This window comes from Squalius cephalus (assembly GCF_949319135.1).
Source record: "Squalius cephalus genome assembly, chromosome: 24".
Taxonomy (NCBI): domain Eukaryota; kingdom Metazoa; phylum Chordata; class Actinopteri; order Cypriniformes; family Leuciscidae; genus Squalius; species Squalius cephalus.
Genome location: NC_137145.1, coordinates 15,229,138 through 15,256,679, shown reverse-complemented (window position 1 = coordinate 15,256,679; position 27,542 = coordinate 15,229,138). Strand labels below are relative to the sequence as shown.

At 36.8% G+C, this 27,542-nt stretch overlaps 1 protein-coding gene across 8 annotated transcripts in view; it reads right to left on the bottom strand.

Moving 5' to 3' along the window:
- Positions 1 to 27,542, bottom strand: part of grik1a (glutamate receptor, ionotropic, kainate 1a) — a 56,099-nt gene that overhangs the window by 9,847 nt on the left and 18,710 nt on the right. For 4 of the 8 annotated variants that reach the window (XM_079860959.1, XM_079860954.1, XM_079860953.1 and 1 more), the window contains exons 4-13: positions 26,588 to 26,769; positions 26,250 to 26,303; positions 24,922 to 25,095; positions 23,187 to 23,330; positions 12,295 to 12,402; positions 12,039 to 12,083; positions 8,524 to 8,631; positions 8,013 to 8,216; positions 7,088 to 7,311; positions 3,037 to 3,155 (exon numbers count right to left, since the gene is read on the bottom strand). In XM_079860959.1, coding sequence (XP_079717085.1) covers positions 3,037 to 3,155; positions 7,088 to 7,311; positions 8,013 to 8,216; positions 8,524 to 8,631; positions 12,039 to 12,083; positions 12,295 to 12,402; positions 23,187 to 23,330; positions 24,922 to 25,095; positions 26,250 to 26,303; positions 26,588 to 26,769 — 1,362 coding nt within the window. The remainder of the gene's footprint in view (positions 1 to 3,036; positions 3,156 to 7,087; positions 7,312 to 8,012; positions 8,217 to 8,523; positions 8,632 to 12,038; positions 12,084 to 12,294; positions 12,403 to 23,186; positions 23,331 to 24,921; positions 25,096 to 26,249; positions 26,304 to 26,587; positions 26,770 to 27,542) is intronic. The other 4 variants (XM_079860957.1, XM_079860955.1, XM_079860958.1 and 1 more) reach the window with 1 other exon arrangement.

Here is a 27,542-nt window from a genome sequence, read left to right as displayed (position 1 = left end):
GAGTCGAAGTCTGATGTATGATACTGAAGACGCAGTGATTGTCTTTCATGCATGGATGCCCAGTTGAGATAGCTGGAAGTTGGAACGACAGCACAAATTCACATTGTGTGTACTGTGCATTTGTATGTCTTGCGTCATGTAGAACACAAACTTTAAAATTGCCAGCTAAATTATTACCTTTGATCCAAGCAATATATCTAACAACAGTGATTACCAACCAAAGCAGTCGGCAAAAAAGTAGTACTTTAAAGTAGTCAGCCATGAGTAAAGAGTGGATAATGGTTATGTATTATGATCTATATTTCTTTTAAATTCAAAAGGAGGAAAATTGCTAAAAGTAAAAGATAGTGTTTATTCTTTTTTAATGGTTCTATTAGCATTAGTGTAGCTAACTGAAAAGACAATACCAAAGAAAAACAGTTTAACCCAATTTAGTGTGTTTAAGATGGTCATGCTAATTTCTTTTGGTTTTAGTTGGGCTAATCAACTAGTCTGGCTAGCTAAATTGGATAAAAACCAGCAGCAAAAACTATTTAAGGGTTCTTTAATGTTGTTTTTTTATAACAGGGCTAATGCATGCTCTTGGCCTTTCAGTAATGATCATGCAAATAAATCCTTTTGAAAGATACCAAACACTTTTACATTAGCCACCTGGGGAACAACAGCTCATTGACAGACACCATGAGGTGTGTTTGTTCCTTTGGAAAAGCTGTGCTGCAAATCTCAGATAATTAGCATGGCTAAATGCTAACTACTGACCTATGTCTTACTCTTAAATGGCATGAGGAGGACACAACTGTCAATCATAGCCCTGATATTATAACAATGTAAGACAAGACTATTGTGATGGATTTTTAATAGATAAGATAGTAAACTATCTTTTAAACTAAATCATGTTTCTAACATCTAAACCTTACTTCCCCTTTTAGGTCTAACATTCTGTTCTTTGTCTATTTGTGTTATGGGAAATTCTCAAGAGCTGACCATGACAAAATCAAAAATATACAGTCTGTATTATGTCATGATATATTGAGTAATCAACTGAGCTCTTAACCCTTTACAATGTTTTTGATGATTCGAGATATTTTTGCTTATGCCAGTAACAGAGGGTAAAAAGGTGTGGGCTTGATTTAACCAATTCAACCAATCATATTGATAGAAGGTGACGTGAGTTAAGTCATGAGATAGTGACGATGATCTAATTTGTTGTGTTTGTATTTGTCCTATAAAACCTGATGTATTCTTCTTTTTGAGTGGGATTCTCTCTGAAATTTAGGCTGAAGACTAAATGAAGACAGCAAGTTAGATAGGGGAGCAAGTTAGTTAAGGGAACAAGTTAGGGTAAGAAACTCGAAGCCAGTTGTCGACAGTAGACGCAAGAGCTAGAGCATAAAGATTATTGGGTGTCGATTGTAGATGCCCCAGATATATTTATTAAGTGTCGACTGTAGACGCTTGGGTGGCGACGGAGACGCCCCAAGTAAATTTATTTATTAAGTGTCGACTGTAGATGCTTGGGTGTCGATTGGAGACGCCCCAGGTAATTAGGTTCCAGGTACGTGGTTAGGTTTAGGGAAAAATCTACCACACTATCAATCTATTTATTGAAGAAAATAAAGAGGAAAATCATCTGGACAGCTGATGAAAACCCAAACAATAAAAATATCTTAAAATATTGTTCTGTCAACATAAGGACAAAAACTACTTTTTGTAATTTTATGTTCTCACTGTTTTTCAACCGTTGGCTAATTGGTAAAACCCTGCATGCTTTAATAGATGAGATAAAAAAAGATGACAAGGTTATTTCAGTAACCTCATGTAGGAGGTTTAGCTGTGGTAGGTAATAATGTGAACACATATGCACAACACACAAACATCAATGAATACACAAGATGAATACCAACTAAATCAGCCCAATTAACACTGTGTGTGGGTTTCAAAAAGCTTGTTGATCCTATTAAAGAGGTCATGTAGTAAATAATTATCACTTTTTTTGATCATAACCAAAGCTTTTTTTTGTGCCAACAAATCTAATCTAGTTTTACATGACCATTTCCCAGTATCTCTCTCTAACCCTTAGAACGGAATTAGAATGAACCTGGTATTTGCTGATTAAGACTGTCAATTTTCTATGTAAACACCCTATTCTACATCAGCATTAGTTATTTATCAAATTATTTTTTTAGATATTCCTATTATTATTAATAGAAATAAAAGCACTTGTTTATATCCATCAGTTGTTAATTGGATTTAGAGATGTAGGTGTTGCGCTCAAAACTGCGAGTTTGCAGTCAATTGTAAGAAAGAGGCTGGGTTTAAGAGGTCTAAATAAGTCCAGCATACGCCATCGGAGAGATATTTTTCTGAAGATACTGTGATCGAAAAAAAAAAAAAAAATGTATGTGGATGAATTGTACACAATAAGATTAATAACATGCATTTACAAAATAGATAGGGTCAATTTTCATTTCATGCTGACTTTAGCATTTTTCTCACATAGTATAAATATGACCTGCTTTAACCATAATGGAATAACCTAAAATCCACCAGTGACATGAAATGCCCGCAACTGCACTCCACTTTTCTGTAAATTTCCATCTTCATGGCTGAATGGCCCCTCTGATGTAAATAAGATTTATCTAATATTTCAGAAGAAATCTCTCTGTAACGTGAGGTCAGACTATGCTGCATAATGATTTGTCTGGTTCTCCTGTGCTCATTAAAGTTGCTCTTGGAGTTTTACACTTTTCTGCGCACATGACAGGTCATCCATTTTGTTTCATGCCTTCTGTAGCGGAACCAACAAACCTCTTCTCACTAGCATCTATTACACCAGAGGAAACCAAGCTAAAAGTTTGCAAGTCAGAACAAAAATCGATTCAATTACTGGTTGTGACTTATAACTGTGCCAGAGGTGTGTTTTCATCTTAATACCACTACAATTTCCTACTGTATGAATGTCATTGAATGAAATCTCAAACGAAAAAAAACAATGCTAAACAATGCAGAACTTTTGCAGTGTTGTGTGTAACATACCTTGACGCATTAGAGCTGCGACACCAAACCATAAACTATTCAACAGTGTGAAGTTGTTCTGAACCACTTCAGATGAGGGGTTGCAGGGGTGAGGGTTATACCATTCGTACGGTGTGAACCTGTCGAGAATCAAAGAAAACAGACTTTACAACACAGAGGACTGAGTATTAATACTGTGTTTGAGAGGCTGCATGTTTGGCAAGAACAGCTAAAAATGTTTTCTTCATGCCAACAGGGTATCAATAACTGCTAGGAACGAAGGTTAATAACAAACATCTCATTTTATGGGAAAACTTTTCAGTGTTCTAATCTGTCCAGTTAGCAAAACGAATGGAGAGCTGGAAAAGAAAAGAAACTTCTGTGCTTCTTTATGAACATTTTAATTTAATTCATGTAAAAATGTACAAAAAATATCATTTACAGGTCTGTCAATTTAATGTAAAATTAGTGTGATTAATTATAAAATTATATTATTCAAATGATAAACTTAAATATTGAAAATATAATTAATAATAAAAAATTATCAATTAAATTCTGAAGTTCTTGTAATTTTTTTCATTGATTTTCAAATGATTTTTTTCATTTGAAATATAATTTATAGGTCTGTCAATTTAATGTAAAATTAGTGTGATTAATTATAAAATTATATTATTCAAATGATTAAATATTGAAAATATAATTAATAATAAAAAATTATCAATTCAATTCTGAAGTTTTGTAATTTTTTTCATTGATTTTGTCAGCTTCTATATTTTAACATATTTAATGTTAAATAGCTGTTTTTATTCCTGTGAGAATTCACAGAAAATATTATTTATAGGGCTGTCAATTTAATATTTCAATTTAGTGTGATTAATTATAAAATACAATAATTAATTTATGCATCAATTATTACAATTATAAGATTCGTTATTAAAAATATAAAACTAAATAATTCCATAAAGTGCATTTTGTCAACATGTTGTTGTAATGCTTATTCATTGCTTTTGTCTCCACGATTAATTAATCGCCACATCGTATAATGTATACAATTTTTAATCAACTGACAACTATTATTATTTAAGATGACCAGATTAACCTGACTATTAGACTAAACCAATAAAAGTCCCTATACGGTAGCAGTTAGACATTCACTTTTTACAGTGCTGGAAACCTGGGCCCGTATCCCTAAAGAATTTTTGTGCAAAAAGTGGCTCCTAGCGGCCAAATTCTAAGAAAATTCTCAGAGTCATGACGTTTTCTTAGAATTTCCCCTAAAAGTGACACGAAAATCCCAGTTAATATAAAAGCTATTCCTCAAGATTCCTAGCGCTTAAAAGGGCTCCTAAGGCAAGATCTGCTAAGAGCAGGGAAGAGGACTTTTAGTGGCTTAGGAGTTCCCCTAAGCAGCTGCACAAAATGTGTTTGTAGGATATTTGTTAACAAGCCTTCATAAATAGACCAGCCAGCAATCACAGACATTGATAAAAGCTGAGCCGTGTTACCCTCGTTAAGACCACACTGAGTTGTAACGTTGCAATTTCTACTTCATTAAGGACAGCCCCTTGAGATAGGCCATCTTGTTTTCAATGGGGTCCATATGGGAGTGAAAGTACAAAATATGCCAGCTAGGATATTAATATGAGCAAATAAGACATTAATCATTATTTGAACAGGGTGTAATGAGCTTAAGTTTTCACATATTTTAGATTCTAATGTTAGGCTATAACCCCTACAGTTTACTATTCATTTTCCAGATATTTTCTTGAATGTGAAATATTATTTACAATTACAGTCTGCATAAGATTAGAGTGTATAATTATGTTTATTGATTTGAGGGTACATCCTTTGCTCATTATCACCAAAAGTTCATTTTCATCAAACTTGTAGGATCAACCAATCACGGCTTTTGAAATGATGACTCATACCTAGCAACGGGGTCAATCACACCTCCTCACTAAGATAGGATTTTCCATCCATTCCTTGCTCAGAGTTCACTGAAAATGTTCTGGAATCACTTCTAAGCTAAAACTCCTGGCAAGGAATTTTTAGGTTAAGTTAGGAGCTCTCTGAGAGGATTCTCAGAATCTTTAGGGATACGGGCCCTGGGGCCGTATTCACGAAGAATTTTAAGGCTAAAAGTAGCTCCAAACTGGCGAATTTAGGAGCAACTCCTAAAAATAATGGGCGTGTCACTCGTAACTTTAGGACTCCTCATTTTTTTGACTAAGAGTAATTCACGAAGCATTTTAGCCCTAAAAGTAGCACCTAAGCCTGGGACAGCTTAAAAGAAGTCGAGAGGACTCCTAACTCACTAAGACCTATTCACAAACCGCTTTTTGTGGCATTTCACATTGCGATGTTTTGAAATGCGTATGCGGCGGCTACAGGAGCTTCCAATCGCGAGGGAACAATTTTGCATTTTAGGCATAACTAGGGATGCAATAACGCCACCAACAACAACCAAAACTAGGCTACTCATTGCATGTAAACTAATTGTAACGTTTCATTGTGAATCAAATTAAAATGTTCTTCTCTTTGCAAACATAGGCAGAGGCATATAGTGACAGATTAATTCAATAATGTTGCAAAGATATTGCATCAATCCATATGTTTCATTAGGCTACTCGGCTATTTGTTTTGCCTCACTCTTTATTCATTTAGGCTATTTATTCAGTTATTCATCATCTTCCGTCCTTCGCACTACTTGTGTAGCGCACGCATTCTCAGACCTGTCACCTGTCACTCATCATCGTAGTGGTGTTTGGAATCATTCCCGCGTTACAATCATCAGCCAATCAAGGTGGTCACTTCAGTCAAGCTCGTGCATGAGTAATGACGTCATCCATAGCAACGAAGACTCACTCTTAGTTTAGGAGTTGTCATTTTTCTTTACTAAGAGTAGGTCTGAAAGGCGTTGTGAATAACTTCTAAGAGAAAACTCCTAGCTAAAATCTTTTAGTGCGATTTAGGAGTACTCCTAGTGGTAAGATAAAATGCTTTGTGAATACGGCCCCAGATAAGAAAACAACTGGGAGACATTTCAGTTTGACAGAAATTATGATTACACAAGAGCGTCTGAAAGACACATCCTCCATTTTACCACTCATAAATTGGGTCATTTATAAAACTCCCATGGTGAATCGATGCCTGATCAGAACATGTCACAAGACTCATTAGTCATGCCTCACGGTGTGTAGACGCTCACTCTATAGACTGCTGTTTGTCTGATATCAAAGCTGCCAAATTTCAAGATCACAGTTTAAAAGGCCTCCAGCAGACAACAAATGGGTCACCCAGTGCACATGAACCACACTAACACCGAGACCCCACCAGATGTCCATTAACAGAGTCTGACTGGACGGCATTTTTATTGACCATTTGCATTTTAATTGAAGCAATCAATCATCTGGCTCTGATGAGGTAGCATAGCTCTCTTGATATTCTTTTTAGGTAGATGTGGACAATTGCCCGGGGCTAAGGATTATGAACTGGGTTTCAATACAGACGCAACCTTGTGCTCACTCATACAAAATACAAAACATTACCGACTGAGAAAGTGCATTATGCATTTGGGGAAAAAGTGGATCTGGACAAACATGACTGAAATTTTTACATCATTAATCTACTGAATAATCCGACAGCAATATAATAAAGTCTGGGTGCTGTGTTTATTACTTATTGATCTGTTTCAAGATCAAATCAGCATTTTGATTCTGGCATCTCACAAGTGCAATGATATATCATGAGAAAAATACAATGCTTTAAATGCACTCCCACAAAGAAACACTCTGCAAAACAGCTTTACATTTTAAATCAGACTGAAGTCGAGGGTGAAAAAACATCTTGAAAGCTTCAAAGAGAGATGTACGATCATGTTCCCTTCAGCTGCAGATAACAGAAATATTATTCAAATGACAGCCTGATAATGCGTCTCCTCATGTTATGTCAAGACATTTTTGAACAATTGGGTCAGTGTTCCTAGATCTGAAACCCAATCTGCACATTTGTTTTGCTATATTTCCAAGATGCAGAAATGATGTTTGTGTTAAACCGAGACCTTCATCCATACCTGGCTATCACAAAAAGCACGCAGCTCACTCCAAGACAGGCCAGCAGCACGTACATCCAGATATCCGGGGTGAGGGGGTTGAGGAAGGAGAACACCCCTGGATTGGTGCCATTTGGTTTTCGGTACAATATGCTGATGCCCAAGGTCATGAAGGGTTTGGAGAAGTCGATAACTTTCTCTCTGACATAAGTGATGGTCAGCGGAGCCACAGCCAGGTCAGCTATCTGGTTAAGGGGACAAGAAGAGGTTTACAAGGCGATGGGAACTTGTACTGCTGGGAAAAAATGCAGATAGATGCAGTTAATATTAGAGTTCAATCACTAAGATAAAAACAAGTGACGCCTGCGGAGATGGATCCCACAACAGGGCTTTGATGAAAAATGACTGGCTGTTTGAAGCTTCCTGTTGTTTTATGAAGTTTATTTAAACTTAAGATGTGCAAAAAGGCTCTTTTGTAGATTGTCAGACTTTGTACTTCTTCCATAATGACAAATAAATGAGTTATGAAGAACTGGGGGTTGGCAAAGTATTAAGAAAAAATATTGATATAAAACAGCCAGATGAAAGCACAAATGCCCTTTTCCTTGAAAAAAAAAAACATAATGATTTTAATTCTCATTAAAGTAGTAGTTTTAATGAACCTGCACCTTGATGTTTTGTATACACAATTGTAGTCTCCCTATCAAAACTTTTGGACTACTTAAACATAATTCTCAGCTCTGCTAAATTGCCTGAGATGAGTTACAAAAACATCCATTACAAGCTGAAATATCTTGGTTAGTCAGCTGTCAAAGACAGTCTGGTTTTAGTCTCTAAATAGTGTGATATAAACTAAATTATGATAGGGTGGAAAAGCAGAAGATCATCTACAAAGACTGCATTTGGATGATATGATAAAAAATACCCTTTGTGGGAGATCACTCACATGGTCGATTAGTTCCCGAACCATGCCGTTCCATTCGCCTTTTTCATTCTGAGCTCCATATTTGCCGTCAGAAACCAGCTTGACCTCATAGGTGAATCCCAGGATGTTGGAGAGCTCCTTTAGCAGATCTAGACAGTAGCCTTCAAAGCGATCGTTCCCAAATAGCACCTTGTCAGACTTCTTAAACATAACGTAGGGGTTTTCCTGTTCACATGTAGGTCAGAAGTCACAGAGGCAAAGTTAGCTGAGTTGAGATGAACTGCTCAAAACTAGTCATTTTGCATAGTGTGCAGTCTACTTTTTGGAGTGTTTGAGTGAATTTATAGCCGTAATGGCTGCAATAAACAACAATAAAATAAAATAAAATAAATGGAAAATATATATTAGTATATATTTCGTTTTTCATTTGGTGTGCCAGTGAAACTATTCACAGGCACCTACATCTGACCAACTAAAGATTTTTAAGATAACATGGAATTACAACTTGTTTTAAAACTGATTGGATTCTTACCAGGATTGTGGTGACGATAAGCGTTCTGTTAGCCAGAGAGTCTGTGATGTTTTTACTCTCTTTAACCTCAGTCACGTTGAGGCCTGTATAAGAGTTCCACACTCCAATCTAACAATACAATATAGAAATGACAAGGCATGAAGCACATGACTCTCTGTTTCTGAGCACATGAGATAACAGTGAAAGAAGGACATACTTTATCACTGTAGACTCATTAAATAGGTCAGGAAAAGGAAAAAACTAAATGAAAGAAAATAAAAAAAATCTAGTCTTAATTCACTGAATCCATTTGACTGTAAAACACTCTTTCCCTGCTCAATAAAACCCAGTAAAATCCTTCCCTATTTAATGCATGCACTACAAATTATGAATGTTTTTATGAATGATTTAAAATCTCTCTTTTTTTTACCTTAAACCAATAATATAATCATTCCTAATATTTCTTTCAGTGATTTATTTATAGAGTTACACATCTGGGGCCATATTGACAAAGCATTTTGTCTTACCACTAGGAGTACTCCTAAATCGCACTAAAAGATTTTAACTAGGAGTTTTCTCTTAAAAGTTATTCACAACGCCTTTCAGACCTACTCTTAGTAAAGAAAAATGACAACTCCTAAACTAAGAGTGAGTCTTCGTTGCTATGGATGACGTCATTACTCATGCACGAGCTTGACTGAAGTGACCACCTTGATTGGCTGATGATTGTAACGCGGGAATGATTCCAAACACCTCCCCTACGATGATGAGTGACAGGTGACAGGTCTGAGAATGCGTGCGCTACACAATTTGTGCGAAGGACGGAAGATGATGAATAACTGAATAAATAGCCTAAATGAATAAAGATTAAGGCAAAACAAATAGCCGAGTAGCCTAATGAAACCTATGGATTGATGCATTATCTTTGCAACATTATTGAATTAATCTGTCACTATATGCCTCTGCCTACGTTTGCAAAGAGAAGAACATTTTAATTTGATTCACAATGAAACGTTACAAATAGTTTACATGCAATGAGTAGCCTAGTTTTGGTTGTTGTTGGTGGCGTTATTGCATAGTTATGCCTACAATGCAAAATTGTTCCCTCGCGATTGGAAGCTCCTGTAGCCGCCGCATACGCATTTCAAAACATCGCAACATGAAATGCCACAAAGCGGTTTGTGAATAGGTCTTAGTGAGTTAGGAGTCCTCTCGACTTCTTTTAAGCTGTCTCAGGCATAGGTGCTACTTTTAGGGCTAAAATGCTTCGTGAATTACTCTTAGTCAAAAAAATTAGGAGTCCTAAAGTTACGAGTGACACGCCCATTATTTTTAGGAGTTGCTCCTAAATTCGCCAGTTTGGAGCTACTTTTAGCCTTAAAATTCTTTGTGAATACAGCCCCTGTCCAATAAAATAGAAGCTCATAAATACACCATCTTAAGTGCATCACCTTTTACTTTTGGTAGCCATGTTGTATTGATGTTGTCATAAATAAAAAACACAACATATAAAGATGGGGGTATGAGAAAGGGTCAAAAAGAAGTATGAGAAAGGGTCGATGGTTACCAGACATGTTGATTTGGATGCAACATCACACCATAAATGCTATAACTTTCTTGTAAAGTTCTGTGCACTGTAACATGTATGTTCTGTGTTCCCCCCTTCATTATGTTTCCTTTTGGTTTAGTCCTGTGACCTAGTTTTCCCCAGTCTGTTTGATTAGTCATTTCATTCACCTGTTCCTTGTCATTAACTTATCAGCTCCCTTTGTTTGCCCATGCATTTATACCCTGTGTTCTCCCTCAGTGTTCGTCTGTTCTCGTTAATGTTAAGTTGTGTTTAAGTGAGTGTCTCCTGAGTTTTTATATTAAATACTGTTATTCCTCTTCATAGTGCTTTTCACTACGCCACGTACCGTAACATGCACTGTATCAGAAGGTTAAATAGTTCTCTTGAAATAAAAGTTTGAGCCTTTAGTAATCTACAACTTGATAAACAAATATATATATATATATATATATACATACAGTATACTGTATATGTGTATGTATATGTATCTATGCATATATATACTGTATATGTGTATGTATCTATATATATATATATTTATAGAGCTCTAGAATATTTAGTATCATTTTCAAGATGAGGACATGTAGGTTTATACTACTGCTGTATTTCCCCAGGTCAATGAAGCAGAAAAAAGTTCTTTCCAACGTTTCAACAATTGATGAAGCTTTTCTCTTATCTCCACTGCTATTCCGGTTAATGGACTTCAAATATGAATATGAAATATGAACACAACAAGCATAAGAAGATTGAAAATGTGTAAAGATGTGAAGATATCAGAGCCTCAGAGTGCTTTAAACACTTGAGGCGTCACAGCTTCTATAAAAAATCTAGTTAAATATAGTTTTTTTTTTAAGTTTCTCCTAGGAAAACACTACAATTTATATCAAATGTAAAGATTTTTATATAACTGTTATTGTTATTGTTGTTATTTTTATTTATTTATTTTATAATATTGTTTGTTTGTATAGATCATTTGATATACAACTAATTAAAATAATATTGTGGTTATGATTATTTTAAATGTATTACTCCTGAGTTTGATATGAATACTGCCTTCGATGCTGCTAGATAGATAGCTAGATAGATAGATAGATATAGACAGATGGACAGACAGACAGATATCTTATGTTACAAAAGGAGGTATTACCCGATTACCTGACAGCATAGCTCTTATTTAGACTAGAAAATACGTTACAGGAATCAAATTATCCTCGATCTTATGAGATAAAATATTTCAGAAATCAACAAGAATTTATTATCTAATAAATAATGTGTAATAAAATCAGCCCATCTAATTCTAAGGATCAGAGAGAGATAGTATAAGTGGCTTGAAAATCTAAATTAAACCAATTTGACTAACATTATACAAGATCTTAAAAAAAAAATAAGAAGAGAAAAGTATGACATGACTCCTTCAAAACAGGATGTCAGCAGTAAAAGATTTAAACCGCTTGATGGAGGGCTTGCCTTTCTCTGTTCAACAAACCCTTTGTTAACACAAGCCTAATCTAGTCTATGTTTATGTATGGCACTTGTCACACAGCTCATATGAGTCTGAAATGAGCGACTTATTCAAATGAACTTTGAAAGTAGATTACAGCTGCTCTCTAAATATCTGCCTGTGGATTCATGCACATTTTTCTGCGCGCCTGAGCAGGCTTTTATGGAGATGCGTTACTTACTGAGGCGCGAAGCATTGTGGAAAAAAAATGCGTATTTTACAGTGCTGGATATTGAGGACGGTGATTTAACTGTCATAACTAAAACTGGCAGACATTATTCATCTCAGCAAGACATTCTGGCTGAAGTGACTGGCAGTGATCTCTTTCGATAAGGAGGTGAAGGGATTTCTGCAGGGAGAGGGAAGCTGATGAAAGGGCACTTGGTTTACTGAAGGAAAGGAAATCCAAGCTCTCCACAGGTCTCAATCACAAACTCATGGAATGAAACCAAGACTGGAACAAACCTTTGTCCATAATTTAGTAGGTCGTGAGGCACCATCAGCCACTCGCTTTTAGAAAGAATTGAAGAGTTGTGTAATCAGCATGGGAGCAACCAGGTCAAAACAAATGATCTGGCTTATAAATATGTCTGCTTTCAAAACAACATATTCAGTTTAATTTAATCCATACATGAAATACATTAAGACACTTGGCTCAAGGTTTCCATTCACTCTGCTGATAGCAGCAGTCTCTCTTCAGGGTCCAGCTGAGCTGACTCACCTTCGCCGTGCCATCCTCCTTGAGGCTGATGAGGTCTAAGTTGAACTCTTTCCGCAGACCATCAGTCTTGTTAAGGACTATCCGTCCAGTCAAACCATCCCACTGGGCCTGAGGCACAAAAACAGTATACAATGAGAATGATGCACAACATTGTTTTTACTCCTGTGTTTTTCAATCATAGCCGTAATGGAATATTATGCAGCCTCAGGGAATGTGCGTCTGTAAACCCCCAAAAAAACCAAGAGCATTTTGCTGGTCAATTAAATTTTAGTTGAATGGAGTATTGTGCAGAGTCTGAACAGAAACACTTGGATCATGTGCTTCAGGTTTGCCTAAATGATGAATAAAACAGTACATTACTGTAAAAAAAGCAGCACTTGCTCTGATATGTAGTGAAACAGCAATATTTAAATGTAGCATTAGTAATTCATTCATTCATTAACCATTTCAGCTGTATCCGACTCTTCTATGGGCCATCTCTCGCAATATGCAATGATCTTTCCAGGGTAGGTTGCCAAGTCTTTCCTCAACCCTCCCCATTACATGGCTTGGGACTCACACACACACACATTCAATATCTACGGACAATTTAGCGACTCCAATTCACCTATACTGCATGTTTTTGGATTGTGGGGGAAACAGGAGCACCCGGAGGAAACCCACGCTGACACAGAGAGAACATGCAAAGTCCAAATAGAAAGGGGAAGAACCGGGGACCTCCTATACCCACTGAGCCGCAACATACAGCATTTCAAGCCAAGTAACTGTCAGTATGTTAGATTTCATTGTTTTCATTCATGTGTCTGTTTCTTGTGTTTCTTTTCTGTTTAGTCTTGTTAATCCCCTTGTTAGATTCCTTGGTTTCTGATTAATTACACCTGTGCCTTATTTAGTTCCCTTTTTTGCTTCTGTGTATATATACTTCCTGTTTTCCGGTCGGTTATCATCTTTACTTTAAGTGTGTTTAAGCTAGTTTTCCAGTGTATTGTCCTGTGCTCTCCTGCATTCTGGTTTGCTTATTAAAGACTTTTGAATTAGTACTTCCTCAAGCATGCTGACTAGAACACACCAAGATCGTGACAGTAACAATGCCTTCCTTTGTAATTTTTAGATTTATGGTCACAATTTTATTTATAATAAATCAAATCATACACTACCATTCAAATGTTTGCTGTCTGTAAGATTATTTTGACTGTTTTTGAAATAAGTCTTTTATGCTCACCATTTATTTATCAAAAATACAATAAAAACTTTACCATTGAAAAATATAATTTAAAATGCTGTTTTCAGTTTTTCTACATTAAAAGACCAGCATTTACTTTAAATGTTTTGTAACATATTATACATTCATTTACCTGAATAAAAGTATTAATTTAAAACAAATACTTTTGAACAAAATTTCATAAATCTGCAATATTAAAATGGAGTATTAAAGTGTGGATGATTTAAAACAAGTGTACAGTAGATTTTACACTTACATTTTGTGTATCTTAAAGGTTCAAAGTTTATAAAAATGTGTATTTTTCATACTAACTTTCTTACGGCAAGATTACCCATTTTTAATAATCTTAAAATGTTTTAGTGTTTGAGGATGTTTTGTATTGATTTTAGCAAGTGTTACAGAGCTTTTTCATTTACTGTTACATTTTATCACAGGCCACCACAAAAATTATGGTCATTACGAATGGAAGATCAGACTTATACTTTTAGTTTAATGGCATAGTTCTCGATTAAGTTTAAAAATATATATTTTTTAATATTTTTTATTTTTAATACATTTAATTCACACATAAGCTGTTTGAGGCAAAATTTCAAATCATTTGAGCCAAATGACAAGTGCCCTTCCTTACACTACACATGGTCAGGCCTGACTGCATTTTTTCCCAAAAAGCAAGAACATCAAGCTAGTGTACCGTCATTTCATTTCCCCTAGCTTTGTTGTGCAAAAAAAATGAGAGAAAGCAATCCCAGAATTCAATCAGCTGAGGCAACTAAGGAAGAGTAATAGCCCTGCTCATGCTCTTTGATAAGTGGGTGGGATATCAGGAAAAAACACTTCTATTATCAAGGTTGCTGTGTTTCTCAGAGCACATCTCAAAACAAGAGGCTGGCCTTCAACATGTCACCAGACTTGTTCAGGGGGATACAGCTTACTATTCCGCAGGACACCTGGAGACTTGATGCTGACCTCGATGTGAACCACTTCCACCATTGCAGGGAACTGTAATAGAGCCAATGGAGACAAGGGGTGCACTGCATTCTAATTCTGAAAGTGATTCCAATGATATAGTTTCTTTGTGCCATTATTGTTATAGTTGTGGTGTGGACTATTATTTTATATTTAGAACGAATTTGTAACTATAACTTTATCGTTATCGTTATAGTCCTTGGTGTGAACGTGCCTTTACTGTCATGTTCACTGAACTGCAGTGGTGGTTATAACAATGGTCGACTGACTAGTCAAATTAAATGTCTCTACTTTCTAGGGTGAGAAAGAAAGAATGCCAGTAGGTATTTTAAGTCATTTTCAAACCTGGAAATAAAACAAGGTTTTTGAGACATTTTAAAAAAAGGAATGAAAAAAACTTCATGAGAAATATTTCAGATTCTGCACTTTTTCTAGGCCACTAACCAAACAAATAAGCAAGTTTGTCACTTTGGAATAAACCAAATACTAAAAAATTCTGAAATAAAAAATTCACAATATTTATTTATTGATTTAGTCAAATTGTTCTGTTGATAATAAGATTTTTTTTTATGAACAGATCAATTTGATAAAATTGTGAACAATCAGTGCTTGTATTCCAAAGAAGAAAAAAAATGGAATTTTTCTTCTTTGGAATACACGCACTGATTGTTCACAATAAGACCAGGAATGTGCATATCTTATAAACTTGCTTTAATCTGTGTAACTTTAAAGTGTAACTCGAAAAAATCACAAACATGTACTGCATAATTTGATAATGACAACACTAACTTTCCTTATTGGTTTTGAGAAGCAGAGGGTGGTGACCCTAATAGGACCACAAACATTTTTGGTGCCGAAAATAACATAATGATACGTATTTTTCACTTCAACCCTACAATTTGGCCCCAAGCAGGGATAAATACTGTGAAAACCTCCCTTAAATGTGTCACCAGAGCTGTGGGTCTTATTGTAGTGCCGTTTCGTCAGAATGGCTTTGCCAAGTCCTATGCAGTGTAATATAATCAAAGCTCCTTAAATGGAGTGTAAAAACTTCTTTTTTTTTTTTTTTTTTGCTACAGTACAGGAGCTACACAATTTAAAATTATATGGCACGTAATACTTTCTGTTAGTTATTTCCTCATAAAATGCAGCTCATAAGCAAAACCGCACTGTTCTGCATCTCCTGCTCAATGGGTCAACATAAACAAATACTACATTTAAAGTTGTTCAGCCTTCTGTCACAGTTGATTAGTTGCACCAAAATTCCCATTACAGTACTTAAGTGAGTGAAAATGACTTAAATGGACAGGACAAGCAAGAAAAATAATAAATGAAATGAAGAGGATTTTTATTTGTCCAGGCAATCTATTAAAAGCCCTCCAGCATGGCTGCTTCTGCTGTTAAAGTGAAGAATTTAAACGGCTACAGCACATACGCAGTTCAGAGTGATGTGTTTTTGTATCCTACAACATTTTGAGTATTAAGAATTTTCAAGCTCAGTGTCTGTAGAGAGGCCTCTTACAACAGTGTTTTATGGCTTTAATGGTGCTGTGATACAGAGTTTATGGGTCGTTAAAATATAGCATCTGGACTCATTAGCAGTTCGTCATGGTGTTGGCATGAACAGAAAAATAACTATACAACTCAAAACAACCCTAATTAGACACTTACACACACTTAAAGCCAAAGTGCATCATTTTTCAGATGCTCAATACTTTCTCCATTCCCAGTTGAACATGTGGAAATTACTATACGTAAGCCATTTAAAGGTTCATTTCCCTCAAAAGTGTAAACACTGTAGCTCTGTGGAGCAACACTGGCTCACCAAACGGCAAGAGTTTGGGGATGGAGCTACCTGTTTTTTGATCAACAAAAGATGGCGAAAAAGTACCGGAAACCCATTCCTTTTCTCCTGTGGGCAGGGGTGTCCAAACCTGCTCCTGGTGGGCCGCTGTCCTGCAAAGTATAATCCCAACTTACCTCAACACACTTGCTTGGAAGTTTCTAATATGCCTATTAAGACCTTGATTCGCTGGTTCAGGTGTGTTTAATTGGGGTTGGAGCTAAACTCTGCAGGACAGTGGCCCTCAAGGAGCAGGAATGGACCTGTCTGCCATAGGGGAATTGATTTTTAACAATAACTTATAAACCATTAAAGAACTACTATAAGCTACGAGGTTGTTTATAGATGGTATTTGCTTCTGTATAGCCATCAGCCCAAATTATTTCAATTATTTTTTAAACAATAATTTTCAGCAGTGGAATTCCATGTGAAAAACTACATTACACATGATTCTGCAAAGGAACCTCCAGCAATCAGAGAATCGCTCTACGAAAGACGCAATAGAGTCAGTCTCCCTACGCTCTCAAACTACTTAATCATTTATGTGTTTATACAATACACACAAAAGATTGTTTCTATATACAATCACCTTCTTTAAATCAATACTTTTATCCTTCTCTTATTTTTTACTTTGAAATAATTTATTTTTAATTTCCCTCAATAACACCATTAAAGGGTTACTTCAGGATTTAGCATTAAGCTTTGTATTAGTAGAAAACCTGTAGTATTTTCGAATTACCGTACTTTCCACCCTCATATCCCCCTGAGAGGAGAGATTTATGTATTTTTTGTCTGGAAAAAATCCTCCGATGACGCAAAAATCGTCATTTTGCGTCATCGGAGGATTTTCTGGCCAGAGGCTAAAGACTACAGCCAGTAGATGACGTTGTTCCGCATGTTTTCAGCCCGCCCATAGGAGGTGGGATCTCACTCACAGAATGTACACAGTGTCAGCCGTCTTTCTTTGGAAGCTAAGCTTGCAGGCTCTTGTTCTGTGGAGAAAGCTGAATAGTAGGAGAAAGCTGAGTAAGTAGGGAAAACCATCCTCCTTTTCCCGGACTTGTCCGGCGGGCGAGATCGTTCAAAATGTCCGGGATTCAGCTTTTGCGTTCTGCAGTCGCCATTCATTGTTTACATGCAGCTCACCTTTTGTTTCAATCTAACTGAATTCATTCCGATTGGTGAATCTGAATGTAGTGTTTACATGAACGCTAAACAAGTGATCGTTTGATGTGCGTTTTACCCTTGCTAAGAAAATTCCCGCACCTCCGTGAGAGATGCGAGACCCGGCGCGTCACAGTAATGACGCCACCGGTCTCGCGCCGTTCTCCCGCGGCCGTCAGCCTCGTCCTGCTCGCCACGGTAAACATGATGAATGGCGACTGTAGAACGCAAAAGCCGAATCCCGGACATTTTGGGCGATCTCTAGAGATCCCTGGCAAACTCATCACGTAGGCTAAGCCTTGTTGTTTTCAACTGCGCACTCTTACCGGTAGGCGTGGCCTCCTAAGGCAGCGAAGCAAGTGCATTCTGGGAGTTGTTGTCTTTCATCCACATAAGCCAAAAATACATTTTCTGGCTTTTCTCAGTCTAGAAAGCTCCAAATTCAAAAATTTCTTCACATTTCTTCTACTTAAATGACCTATTTTAAATACACATTCATCTTCCCAGAGGTGAAGTATCCCTTTAAGTACACAGGCTTGTACTTTTGTATTTTTGTAAGTTTTTACTTCAAATCAATGCTTATAATGTTGTGATTCACCTCGTAGCTGGTTGGTTTCATTTATGGCTTATAACTCTTAAACAAAGACTTTAAAAATCCCAATGGGAAAAATTTATAGAAAAAATACTTCCGTAACTAGGCTCCTGAAATAATGGGCTCACATCTAATCACTGTTGCACTCTATAGGACAGAACTGACACACTTCACCCTATAGCATGAGTTTAAGTAGTGGAGCTACCTGTTTTCCTGGAAGACGAAAGAAATTTTCCAGAAGCCTGTTTGAGAACAGCCATTATGTTTCCAATTTCATTTGGTGACACTAATGGTGCAGAAATTACACACTTCAGCTTTAAAAATGTAAACCACATTTCCATCACCAAAACCACACATCTCTTCAAAGACCCTCTAAAGACATGTCAACCAACCAAATGTCAGCAAATCCAAATGTACGAAATGAATAACAGGCAGTGTGATTTCCTCATGAAACATGAAAACATCTTTAAAGGAACACTCCGACCTTTTGGGACTTTAGCATATTCACCGTATCCCCCAGTGTTAGGTAAGTCCATTCATACCCTTTTCATCTCCGTGTGTGCCATACCTCTGTAGGAGCAGTGCTTCGCCTTCTGAGAATATAGTTCCCAGTATGTAGACGGTTTGTGACCTTGTTATTTGTACACGCTGTGACTATATAAATCACATCATGTAAATAGGAAAATGTTGGTGTTATTTTGTCACTTATTGGGAGCAGTATGCTAGCTGGAGCCATTAACCTCCAGTCTTTGTGCTAAGCTACGCTAGCAGTGGGTGCGTCAGACAGAGTTACGGCACGCACGGAGATGAAAAGGGTATGTTTGGACTTATCTAACTCTGGGGGATACGGTGAACAAGCTAAAGTCCCAAAAAGTCGGCGTGTTCCTTAAAGTCCTGTACTTTTTCTTTTTCTGGCATTGCCGCTCTGTGAATAAGGTGCAAACTGAGTACCGAGGGTTTCTAGTACAAGGCAGACTCAAACAGGGAAACAAATTCACTCTCTGTACCGCTTATCATTGCTGGGCCGCCCCTTCCCTAATGCAATGTGGCACTATTCATTTTTAAAAACAGCCAAAAAGCCTCTTCCATTTCTAAAGCCAAGAACACTCTGACTGCCGAGTCACTATGCAAGTGGAATTGAAAGCATATCTAAAAATGTTACTGAAAGCCCTATTCAGAACAAGCTTTCGTTCCCCTAGACAGCCATTTTGAGCTATCACAGGCATCGCCTTTTGAGTTCTCAGAGTGGATGGACACACACCCCACACTCAAACATGAAGGAGAAGTGTTATGACCCCTCGGTTCAAAGGCAGTGAGAGCATCCAGCAGTGATCTGGGACTTAAAATAAGATCAAAACGCAAAAGTACTAGTATCTATTTTCAGGCACCTCTGCCTTAAAAACATGTTTTTCATTTACAAATAAATTTTTATGTAACCTACAGGTCAAAAATCTAAAGGAAAAGTTTAAAAAGTCTAAAAGAGTACAAAAAGACTGTCTGGTAAATATTCCACCATTAAGCAGTATTCACACATTCAGTGATCATACAAATTAACTACTTTTCAACATGAGTGGTAGCGACTGTTGCAAATATGATATGTGCATGGCTATCGACGCAACTAAAGGTTTGACTTAATACAAATGAGTAACAATGCAATAATGCAACTCCTGAGAGGAGTGACATTGAAGCTCTTGCAATTTATCCCCTTTGAGATTTTGTAGTTTTCACCGTTCTGCACGATTTATTTGTAACCACATAAAGGGATATACTGTAATTAGTGCTGTCAATCGATTAAAAAAAATAACTAGATTAATCACAAATTTTTTCTGTGATTAATCGCGATTAATCACAATTAAAAACACTTTTTTAATATAATGTAATAACTTCACAGTTAATCTCCAAATGTATGTAGAAACAACATAAAGATTAAACATGTTTAATGGCATCTTTTTAGGCCAGTATCACTGATACTAATACAGCTACTGATGTCTCGATGAAAATTATTTTTAAACATTAATTATAGCCATTCAACATTACAGTGTAATTGACAGTGTAATTTTTTTTACATTTGTTAGGCTTCAAAAAATATAACAACTTAAAACAATCCTCACATAAACCAAATAAATAAATGTAAATGTCATATTTACAATTGCCCTACCTCATCTAACAGGTAGAAAATAATAATCCTTATTAAAGTCAAGATCTTTAGTCAAGAGCAGTGAGTGATTTTTTTTCTGTTCCCTTTGTTCTTTGATTAACTTTACGGACAGACAGAATTAGTGGCTTCTGTCACTTTAAGACCTGCCGCTGCTGCACATGATGCGGATCTCTTACGCGTCTCATTCTCTCACAACTTTTTACATTCATTTTAAGGAACACGCCGACTTTTTGGGACTTTAGCATGTTCACCGTATTCCCCAGAGTTAGATAAATCCATACATACCCTTTTCATCTCCGTGCGTGCCGTAACTCTGTCTGACGCACCCACCGCTAGCCTAGCTTTGCACAAAGACTGGAGGTAAACGGCTCCATCTAGCATACTGCTCCCAATAAGTGACAAAGTAACGCCAACATTTTCCTATTTACATGTTGTGATTTGTATAATCATAGCGTGTACAAATAACAAGGTCACATGAGACACAGCCATCTGATCTTCTAACCGTATACATACTGGGAACTATATTCTCAGAAGGCGAAGCACCGCTACTTCTGCGGAGTGATTTACTCCAACTCTGAGCGAACTCTCTGCTCCTCACCACGGGGCTTCTCAGGTGATGCAAGCAAATCTCTCCGCCCAAGTAGCGGTGCTTCGCCTTCTGAGAATATAGTTCCCAGTATGTATACGGTTAGAAGATGCTGTGTCTCATGTGACCTTGTTATTTGTACACGCTGTGACTATACAAATCACAACATGTAAATAGGAAAATGTTGGCGTTATTTTGTCACTTATTGGGAGCAGTATGCTAGCTGGAGCCGTTTACCTCCAGTCTTTGTGCAAAGCTAGGCTAGCGGTGGGTGCGTCAGACAGAGTTACGGCACGCACGGAGATGAAAAGGGTATGTATGGATTTATCTAACTCTGGGGAATACGGTGAACATGCTAAAGTCCCAAAAAGTCAGCGTGTTCCTTTAAGACTTTATTGAACTCATTTAAGGCTGCTCTTATGAGGACACTTGACAAAACGGACAGTTTGGCATAACTGTGTTATTGTTCAAGCACGAGAGAGAACTCGATTGTGGCACGCTGTCTGTGCGTCTTTTTTCCAGTTTAACGTGCAAAAAATATTTTAAGCAATTAACGCAGCCCTAGTTAACAGCCCTTGATATAATAAATAAAATGATGCATGAAAAAACATATCAGAAATTGTCATAATTCAGAGTTTGATTCATGCATTAATAACTGTTCTTCTTAAAGGTCCCGTTCTTCGTGATCCCATGTTTCAAACTTTAGTTAGTGTGTAATGTTGTTGTTAGAGTATAAATAATATCTGTAAAATTATAAAGCTCAAAGTTCAATGCCAAGCGAGATATTTTATTTAACAGGAGTTGACTACAAAAAACGGCTGGATTGGACTACACCCCTCTACTTCCTTCTTTAATGATGTCACAAGAACTGTAACCTCCGCCCACAGGAACACAGGCGTATTGATGGCGAAATGTCAACAGACGTGGTTGATGTTTATCTATAATCGGATACCGCAAAAGTTTAATTCGAAGTTGTTAGTTGCTCTGTCCATTTCACCACGGACTGTTTTTCTAACCTGGGACAATATCAAGCAGGCTTCTCTCAGCGTTTCATACTGACGAAGGGGGCAATTTCAACTATATTCCAGCAAGCGGTAAGTAGTGATTTAATATGGAAGTAGCGATCAACTTCACATCGTTTCTCTTAGTAGGATGAAAATAATCTTACTTAAACTGTGATTAATATACAGAAAGCGATCAAAGAACAATCCCTTTCCAATCGCCCAAGCTATCAATCACACAGCGCGAGTTTATCTGGACACTTGACAAAACTCGTTATGAAATCAATGACGCTGTTACACTGCACAACGAAGCTCTTACTGTATTTATATACCTCATGTTTGCATTGGTGAAATCATTAGTGAGAGTGCAGAAACTGCGTTGCAATGATAAGATCTTTCACGCGATCAACAGACTGTTATCTGCTCAATGCTCATCATCACTGCAACCTTTTATGTGATGGGAATAGATCTAAATACTTAAAAAACTTCTCACGATTCGTTAATCCAGATAGCTGTAATAGTAAAAACGTATAATAGCTGTAATAGTAAAAGTTTTCCAGATAGTTCCACATGTAATGCCAGATATTTCATATGCAAGCATGTCAGCCAATCACAGCAGAGGGCGTGTACACTGAAGTCTCACAGCAGACACGCCCCTTCAAACAGAGTGTTCAAATCAGGGAATGAAATCAGGCTAGGAAATATGCCTTTTATTTCTAAATAATACCAATTTTTGATCTAAAAAACATACTAACATTATAAGGGCACCCCTGGAAACATTATAAAATAATAAAAATAATCCATGGAATGGGACCTTTAATGATATGATGCATTATGCACTGCTGCAATTTATATACACTTCCTTTCAAAAGTTTGGAGTCAGTAAGATTTTTTAATGATTTTGAAAGAAGTCTCTTTTGATAAAAAAAAATTGAAATATTTTTACAATTTAAAATAACCTTTCTTTTTTAATATATTTTAAAATGTAATTTATTTCTGTGATGGCAAAGCTGCCATTACTCCTGTCTTCAGTGTTACATGATACTTCAAAAATCATTCTAATGTGCTGATTTGGTGAAACATTTCTTCTTATTATTATCAATGTGGAAAACAGTTGTGCCGCTATATATATTTTTTTCTTTTAAACCCCAAACTTTTTAATGGTAGTGTATGCGTTTTAGCAGCAAGAAAACTTATTCCTTGACTAAATAAAACTTCATTTTTATAATTTTAACTTGATTTAATTGTAATCACTGTTTCTTGTAAAGTTAAAAATGTCTATAATCGCTTACAATTAAAATCAAGTTTACGATTCAAATCAATTGAATGTGTTTTGCTACATAAAGGACAATATTCTCACCTCTTTAAACAAGTTCATGAAGCGCGGGCCATACCTCCAGGGTTTGTGTCTGTGGCACTGTAGGGAGCTCACTGTCATCTGTGTGGCCCGCTGAGACGCGACAGCAACCATGAACACTGCGTCATACATGAGAGCAGCCTCGGTCTGCGGAAGGAGGGAAGAATTTACCCACAAAACATGCTCTAAATATAATCAAACTTCACATGAATGCATCAATATACACACAGAACGTGTTTTTGTTTACCATTCATTCAATATTGAATGTTACGTAATGGCATTTAAGTTTAATTTCCTTTCCATCTGATCACAGGAAAAGAGCTCCTCCCCTGTCCCCCACCGCACACACCTTATGTTTCTCTGGGTATTATTCAGTGCTAAAATGTGACCTGGATGGTAAAAATAGATTTGAATAAATCTCTGGATGCTTTCTGCTTTAAGCTCTTCATGCATGTCTAATGAGGCTGAGTGTGCTAGCAGTATACACTGCCTTCTGGAGGACGGGTAGATTAGTCAACAGCGGTAAGTCTTAATCCTAGTTATTCTAACTGTGAAGGATGTGCTTATAAGAAGTTAGGGACTGGTTTTAGTTCTGGTCTATATGTAAATGAGGATTTTGAGCAGTGCGATTGGCTCGTTTTACTGTGCGTTCACACAGTCAGTGTTTGGGATCGACAACTGTTTTTACTGAGAGGTTTGACTCTGAATTGACCTATTGGTAAGCCCTGCCCCCCTTAGGTAGCGAACTCAGACAAACAAACAGAGTTGCTAACTGTCACTCAATGACAGCTGTCAGTGTGAAAACCTTGTCCCAATATGTTTTTGATACATTTTGGACACAGAAGCCAGCTCTCGTCGAGGGGCATTCATGTGGGACTTAAATATGCCATTGAGGGATATATAAAAGATTTAAAAATAAATATGGTGGGTAACAGGAGAAGCCTCGTGTTACGGTCGTCACGATCACAGACGACAACATCCAGGATCAACACTGTTCATGTACCGCAGGATAAGATTAAATTAATTTACATTTAACCAGTTTAATATGGAGAGGCACTGAATTGTAGACCAGTCTGTATATGATGTAAGAAGTCAGCTATTTAGGTTTGTACGTTAGCATGGACTCACTAATTTAAATTTTAACTTAATGTATGACAACCAGAAAATTTAGGTTTTCATCTTCATTGGGATTGGGGTTGAATCCTTAAGGAACCAGGTCACTGCGTCCACATCACTGAATTAATACACAGCAGACATTTTGCACTGTCTTGTTTGGGTTTAGGAAACAGAATAAAATAAATTAAATTGCCCATCCTCTCAGGATACCTGGAATCAGTGTTACAATTACTCCAGGCACATCGTTTTACTATTTTTGTAGCATAAACACCATCAAACCAATGAGAGCTTCTCCAATGTTTCTCTATGGCAGGAACCTCTGAAACCTAAAGAAGTCTGAGTTCCGGTCCCCATGCAACTGATACTCAACTGCCATTGGCTCATCTGTGTTCAAGGGGAGGAGCTTATCAATAGGTCAATTGTCCTGTTTATGCAATATCTTACAGGAGCGGATCAAATTCTGTCAGTATGAACTCATAACGGAAGTCAAGACAAGACTTTTCTATTTTTGCGATAACCAAACTGACTCCCAGAATTTGATTGCGAGTGCAGAAAATTCAAAAAAGCAAACTGTATTAGTACTCTAGAACAGGACTGAGCATGATAGCAGAGCGATCCTCACAGTCATAATGCCACTCATTAATCCACTCTCAGGTTTGGGCGGTGCCAGCTGGCGCTCCATGGACCACTTCTGGATCACAGAAGCCACATACGGATCATCTAGATTCAGGAGGCGGAAGGCAGTCATGTTGACGCCACTGTAGCGGTATTGCTCAAGATCCAAAGCAAACAGATCCTGCAAGACAATAAGAGTTTAGATTTAGCTTTAAGAGCTGTGCAAACTTTGCACAAGATATAACCTCTTCATGCCATGCGTTTCTTTGTCATAAGAGATGAAGTGGTCCATTTTGAATGTGGTGCAGCCTTAAGCTCTTGTTAGGAGTCCATAAATCTTGGTTGTGCAAAACTCAGAATTTAAGAATTGTCTTCCTTTAAATTCATAAATTGGAATTTGGATTGAATTGGCCACAACCCACAGGAAGTAGAATTGGAAGCAGAAAGTTGAATTTACTGAATTCAACAGGTAATTTTATTATAATTTAAAGTAACTGTTTTCTGTTTCAATTGTAATTTATTTCTATGATGGCAAAGCTAAATTTTCAGCATCATTACTCCAGTCTTCAGTGACTCTTCAGAAAACATTCTAATATGCTGATTTGGTGCTCAAGAAACATTTCTTATAATTATTGTCAATGTTGAAAACAGTTGTGCTGCTTAATATTTTGTGGAAACTGTAATACATTTGTCAGGATTCTTTGATGAATGGAAAGCTCAAAAACAGCATTTATTTGAAATACTAATCTTTTGTAATGATGTAAAAGTATTTAATGTAAAGTCACTTTAAAGTGTCTTTGCTGAATAAAAGTATTCATTTCTTTAAAAAAAAACCTTTATAACACTAAACTTTTAAATGGTAGCATATCTGCTAGTCCATCTGTCAGGCCATTTTGTCAAGGCCTTCAGACTTTTTAAACTTCTTTAAACTTTCTGATAAGGTTTCCAAGCCATAATTCAAAGTTTGTCTTGATGACTTTCTTTTTCTAGTTATAAGTTCATCCCTAAATTCAATTTCACTCTGATCTTTTAAAACCTTTATTAACATCAGCACAAAGCTTAGGATTGTGCGCTACCATTTCAGTTTCATGTGGCAATGAGTGAACTCAGTGAACACTGTCAAACATAAATCAGAATGAATATTATACAGCCTGACATAAGACAGTTGATGTCACAAAGGGTGTATAAGGTAAGTCAAGATGTCAGTGGGGTTTTATCATACAATCTGACAAGTAACAATTATAAGAAACAGCAGAAAATCACTTCGCCTGCTCATCATCTAATGCAATGAAAAGAGCTCTTATTAAAAGCAAGCAGGGAGCTTTTCAGACTCACCAAAGTAGTGAAGAAGAAATGATAATACTCTGTCATCATACCCATCGACATCAGCTGTGGGAGGAGAAACACAACAAAAGATGTTTTTTGGGAAGAATCCAGAAGAAAACGAAAGCAAAGATGGATTGAGTGTGAAATAAGACGATATCAGCAGCATTCAGAAATACAGGCAGCATGGCACATACTGAATTACATGTCCGCTTTAAAGTACAGCTCTGAGATCCTGCTGGGTCACAGCATGCAAGAGCACTTGACTCTCATTTTCAATCCACTTCAATCTGCGCAACATTGAGTTCAACAAAAGTTCAAAACGAGAATTTATTGAAAGGATGATGCACCTGTTTGAGAAGCTCGGCGGCTACTTGGTAGGAGCAGTCGAAGATGACGTAAAACTCTTTTTCTTTCTTCATCTCCTTTAGCAGGGGGCGACTGTCACCTCCTCCCGTCGCCAGCTGGCGGATTCTGATCTTCAGGTTGTTTTTGGACGGAGCTTTGATCAGTTCCTGCATACGCATTAATCCTTGAAAAAACAGAACACAAAAAAAGTGATCGAAGGTGGGGAGCAATGGAAGAGAAACAAACTCATCACGAGCTGCAGTAATTACACTTTTGATTTCCCTTGTGTTATAGCAGATGTTTACAGAGACCATAAACTGGGACTCATTTATTCCGTTGATACATAACAATCAGATGCATTTGGGGCTTCTCTTTAATCAAAACACTCAGTCTATAGTAGCGAAAAGTAATGCGTTAAACCGCAGCAGGTCAAAAAGTGATCTAAAGGTTGAACAGACCTGGGAAAGGCATTAGCAAGGGCCACTGCAGAAAATGACAGATTCAGTCAGTGTTATTAGTTAATAAGGATCCTCTATGTTATTTTCACTAGAATATGATTGCATCTCTCTAATGATTCCTACAGACTTGATAATAGTAAAAAGTAGTGAACATAGTAAAGTTTTTTAAATTTAAGATTTTCATAGAATTTTTATATGAATTTATTTTTTTCAGCTGTATTTCAGTTAATAGTTTTAGTTAATAATAACACTGATACAGATGAGCAAACTATTAAGCGGCTATCTTGCAGATCACTAAATTAAGTATAATTCTTGTGCATGACAACAGTGAATTAATACAGATGGTTAAAGACAGACTTCATTCACTTCTCATGAATATTACTTTAATAACCAGACAAGCTCAGATTCAGGGGTTCATCTCTCAAGTTCAGTGTGCTCTTGGACGAGACTCTGAAACGGATACATATTGGGCTCCACTACATGTAGGGGCTCCTGGGAG